The following is a 5,000-nucleotide window of genomic DNA, read 5'->3' as shown; positions in this document are numbered from 1 at the left end:
TCGAAAGGCTATCGTAAAATCAATTGTAATTGGCCGAGGAATAAAAAAAAAAAAAAAAAAAATTTATATAACATCTTTTTGTTGCCCCACTAAAAGAAAATGACACTTGAAAAAACATTGCTGTTACTTGCATTCACTTGTATGCACATGTATGGTTGTTCATATTCTCTTTCTTTTCGTTTAGGAAGAAAAAAAAAAAATTGAAAAAAAAAACTATGTTTGTTACCTCACTAGAAGAATGCTTCCACTTCCCATTGGTATTACAACATAGGAGTAAAGAATATGGAAAAAGTTCAATAGAATAACACTAAAAAAACAGTGCTATAACATCTTTTTCGACTGATATACATCCTCTGAACATAGCACTACTTTCTACACATGATTACACTTTAGACGCAATCACGCAAACCATAAGGATAGGGTGGGTGAAAAACGCTCTGCGAGCGTCAGAGCGACCGCGCGCAGCGGGAAAACACCCCGGCACGAACGGTTGCGCGCTTGAAATCTTCCCGGCGTTATCGGGAGTAGGCGAAATTCCGCCCCGGCGTGAATGGGTTAATAGATAAAGGTAATGTGCAGCTTAAGTGAGAAATACTGACAGTATATTGCTAGTTATGTCTGCAAGCTCTATTTACCTTGAGCTTTTGTGCCACGTTCAAATGCTCAATATATCATTTGATATATACATGATGGAGGTTTATTGACTTCAGCTGATAAGTGTGTAATTCATGCTTAGGCCAGTGGCTTTTCAGCCTTCCACGACAGGCATTTTTCATGGGCTCAGAACACTTTTGCACTACATTTTCTGTTTTGTTGAAATTAAACTAGTTGTTCATTCAGTTTTATAACTAGGGCATCATCATCATCCCAAGTGCTAATTAGTGTCACCTTTCTATTATATGATGTATAGACTCAAATCAAACTATAAATCTAGAAAACACTAGAAAACACACATCTTAAAATGCCCAGCCCAGGCTGAACATTTCAAGATGTGGCCCATCTCAGAAGGGTTGATAGGGACCTAACTATATAGGGGGGAATGTGGGCATGTTCTTTTTTATAATTTGAAGTGTGTATACAAGAGATGCACCCATTAACCCATTCACGCCGGGGCAGTTCCGGCTTTGCGCGGTCGCAATACCGGGGTTCTCGAACGCATAAGCCTAACGCCTCGAGATTCTCGGGCGCACAAGCCACAAGCCTCGGTTGCCCGCTCGCTCTACCCGAGCGCGCGGCTTCCCCTCATAGCGCGTCCAGGGCGTCTGACGCGAAAACCACAATACGTGCTATCACGTCAACCGGCGTGAATGGGCTAAGTCTCTTGCATGGACACACTTGAGAATATGATGCTGCACAATTACAATTAAGGAGGGCTGACATCCCCCACCCTTCCCTCGTGTTCATAAACATTTCTTTATTACATTCTGGCAAAGTAGAACCTAGGCAGTTGTCACTATAGTAAGCAGTCAAACAATAGTTACGAAGAGCTTGATGGTGTGCATCACCAGCAATCTACAGGGATCACTTTCATTTGTATTAGTGGAGTGAGCCCTTTAGTAAGAATTATCTAGAAGTTTCATTCTTTTTTTTTTGTGGGGGGGGGGTTATGGGGGAAAATAAGGATATTATGTCAACTTTTTGTCTTCTTTATATTTAGGCTAATTTTTAAGCAAGAGATAGGGCAAATATCCTGTATATTATGTGATTTACAGCATAACACTACTCTTTCACAAAATGTAAGGTATTTACTATTATTCATTATGAATATGCAAATTCTCAGTGCTTTGGGTTAAGTGTTTCAGATGTGTATACCAATAGAAGCTTAATGTATTATTACTATTACTTAGCCTACTGGTTGTGTTGAGCTTTCATAATTACTGCTCATTTTATCCGCTAAGTTTTTATGCCTGATCATTAGTTTACCAGAGCAGTACAAATAGATAATTGAAAGGGTTACCAGAAAAGTAGGTATAGAAATTGTAAGGATTATTAGGAAAGTGGAAGATGATTTTTTTTTTTTTTTTTTACAAGAACAGTACAGTCAGTAGCATATTAATTTCATGGAGATGAAACTACATCATTGATGAATTCACAAAGAATTTCAAGTACATACTTCACAAATATTTAGGTGTCGTTTAAGAAGACAGTGAATGAAAAGACATAAATCCACGAAGAAAGATGGTTAACCCTTTATAATCCTTTTAATAGTTGTATTGCCTAATTAGTAGTTGATCAAATACAATAATTTGATTATGCCAAGAAAAATTATTTATTCTCATTCATTCCTTTTTCAACTTGAAATGGATGCTCAGAATTCCCAGTGTTCGGTAGTTTTATTTATTTAGATCTTTTTGCTTTTCTTTTTTGCCAAGCAATTATATCAGGAGAGAGAGATGGAAAGAGAAAGGAGAAAGAGAAAGAGGAAGAGAAGGTGAGGTAACGGATAAACCTTATTACAGACTGGAAAACCACAATATATGTATGTGTAGCTACCGCTGCAATGAATTATTCATGCATCTTTTTTTTTTCAAAACTGAAGGGATGATTGTTCAGTGTCTTACAGAAAATGGCAATGACTCTTGTTTTATTCTCAACTTTATAGTGTAAATCCCATAGTATGAATTAAAAAAAAGTCAAAGAAAGAAGAAAATTGAGGGAATTTAGATTTTCAAGAATTTAAAACTCTAAAAACTCTTTTTTTCAACTGAATGAAATCCAATCTTGATAAGCTCATTGCCATTTTCTTCCAGTGGCTGGAGGATCGGAGGTTGGTAGTCCTTTACGGGAGTCAAACAGGGACGGCACAGGAAGTAGCTGAGCGGATCGGCCGGGAAGCACAGCGATACTTCTTCCTGGCGACGGTGGCTGCCATGGACGACTACCCCCTAGAGGACTTCGTCAGGAGTGGACTTGTGGTCTTTGTTGCCTCGACAACTGGCCAGGGGGATGACCCGGACAACATGCGGGGTTTTTTCAAGTCTCTGTGGGCCAGGAGGAAGAACAGGCAGCTCTTGTCGCAGCTCAACTTCGGCGTGATTGGCCTGGGGGACTCATCCTACCAAAAGTTCAACTATGCGGCCAAGAGGCTCAACAACCTGCTGCTGTTCCTGGGTGGGCAACCTCTCCAGAAGATTGGATTGGGAGATGACCAACATGATCTTGGCCCGGATTTTGTGGTTGATTCTTGGCTGAAAGGTTGGTGGGCTAAGGTGATGGAACTCTACCCACTCCCTGAAGGCCTAAGACCGATAGATAAAGCCCTCTTGCCCATGTCTAAATACAGAGTTAAATTTGTTGATGATAATAGTGTTGGCAAGGATCCACATGAAAGGTATGCTTATTCCCCCGAAGAGGAGGCGTCACAAGTGAACCCATGCATGGCAAGACTGACAGTGAATAAGAGGGTGACAGCCCCAGACCATTTTCAGGATGTTAGACTAATTGAGTTTGATGTCAACCAGATAAAGAAACGACACATGCCTGGAGATGTCCTCATGGTACAGCCACAGAACTTGGTGGAACATGTGGAAGAATTTCTGAATGTGCTTGGACTCGACCCTGAGAGGAAATTCTACTTGGAACAGAATGACCCCAACACGCCTCTCCCTCCTCTGTCTGTTCTCCCTAGACCATGCACTATGAGAGAGTGTGTGACCAACTACTTAGACATACAGGCTATTCCAAAGAGATTCTTCTTCGAGCTCCTGGCATTTTTCACAAAAGATGAGACAGAGAAGGAAAAGTTTGAGGAGTTCGCATCATCTGAAGGGCAGCAAGATCTCTTTGACTATTGCAATAGACCCAAGAGAAGCATCATGGAGGTCTTGGCAGATTTCCCACACACGAATAAGAACATTCCCTTCGATTACCTCTTTGACCTTGTGTCTCCCATTCGGCCAAGACCTTATTCCATTGCATCTTCAAGCCTTATGCATCCTGGAAAAGCTCAGCTTCTGATTGCAGTTGTTAACTACAAGACGATCCTGAAGCGACCTAGGTTGGGTCTCTGTACAAACTGGCTTGCCCGGCAGAGTACAGGTGCTCTCGTCCCTGTGTGGGTTAAGCCAGGCACCCTAACATTCCCTCCCCCTTCTGAAGCTGCACCCCCTGTTATCATGATAGGACCTGGGACCGGATGCGCACCCTTCCGTTCCTATCTGCAGGAGAGGGTAGCGGCAGGCTGTCATGAGAACTTGGTCATGATCTTTGGCTGCAGGAACCGCACCAAGGATCATTTCTTCCGAGAAGAGTGGGAGGGACTGGAGGCTGAAGGGAAGCTGCGGCTCTACTGCGCCTTCTCAAGGGACCAGGAGGACAAGATCTATGTACAGCACATCATGAGGGAAAATGCTGACACCTTGTGGGATTTGATGGGGAATAAGCAAGCCTTGGTCTACTTTGCCGGGAATGCCAAGAGGGTTCCCATTGATGTGTACGAGGCTCTTACGTATATCTGTGAAAAGGGTAGGGCCCAAGGTCCCCAGGATGCTGAGACATACATGAAAAAGGACCTCGAGAAACGATACCAGACAGAAACTTGGGCCTAATGTGATTAAAGTGAATGAGGATATAATTACTAATGGCATTATCCATAGTTTTTGTTGCATTAACTGTATTACCAATTACCCTTGTTATACCATTCTTCATCATTTGGTATTTTTTTGCTTGAAATAGTATTCAGGTACCTGTTTTAAGGTATGATACTAGTTTAGTGCATGTAAACACATATTTGTAAAGGCTACCATTAACCACAGAATCTGTCAATGCCTTTAGACAAAAGGGATTAGATGTGTAACTCCTCACAATATATGATATGTATATATTTGTGTATGTATATAAGAAGGGAAATATATAAAATAAAACTAAAGTATGTATGTATCTTCTTTCCTTTCTTGAATTGGGAAATACACAGGTTCTTGAAAAAGAACTGATGTCAGGTGAAACTTTTGTCCTTTAAAAGAGAAGTGTTTGCTGTTTAGAAATGTATAATCATTAATGAA

The 5,000-nt window shown here is 41.1% G+C and overlaps 1 protein-coding gene across 2 annotated transcripts in view; it reads left to right on the top strand.

Annotated features, from left to right (window-relative positions):
- The window catches only part of LOC122255235 (NADPH-dependent diflavin oxidoreductase 1-like), a 20,085-nt gene that overhangs the window by 1,163 nt on the left and 13,922 nt on the right, over nt 1-5,000 (top strand). Inside the window, exon 2 of one of the 2 annotated variants that reach the window (XM_043019175.2) lies at nt 2,751-4,862. The exons of the other annotated variant lie outside the window; for it this stretch is intronic. Within the exon in view, the coding sequence (XP_042875109.2) occupies nt 2,751-4,547 (1,797 nt within the window). The 3' untranslated portion in view covers nt 4,548-4,862. Of the gene's footprint in view, nt 1-2,750; nt 4,863-5,000 lie in introns of those variants that run through there. 2 annotated transcript variants of the gene reach the window in all.

The sequence above is a fragment of the Penaeus japonicus genome, unplaced genomic scaffold, assembly GCF_977035675.1.
Source record: "Penaeus japonicus unplaced genomic scaffold, GWHDUDI00000001_assembly GWHDUDI00000002, whole genome shotgun sequence".
Taxonomy (NCBI): Eukaryota; Metazoa; Arthropoda; class Malacostraca; order Decapoda; family Penaeidae; genus Penaeus; species Penaeus japonicus.
The sequence above is the reverse complement of the archived record's forward strand: the minus strand, read 5'-3'. Positions and strand labels throughout refer to the sequence as shown.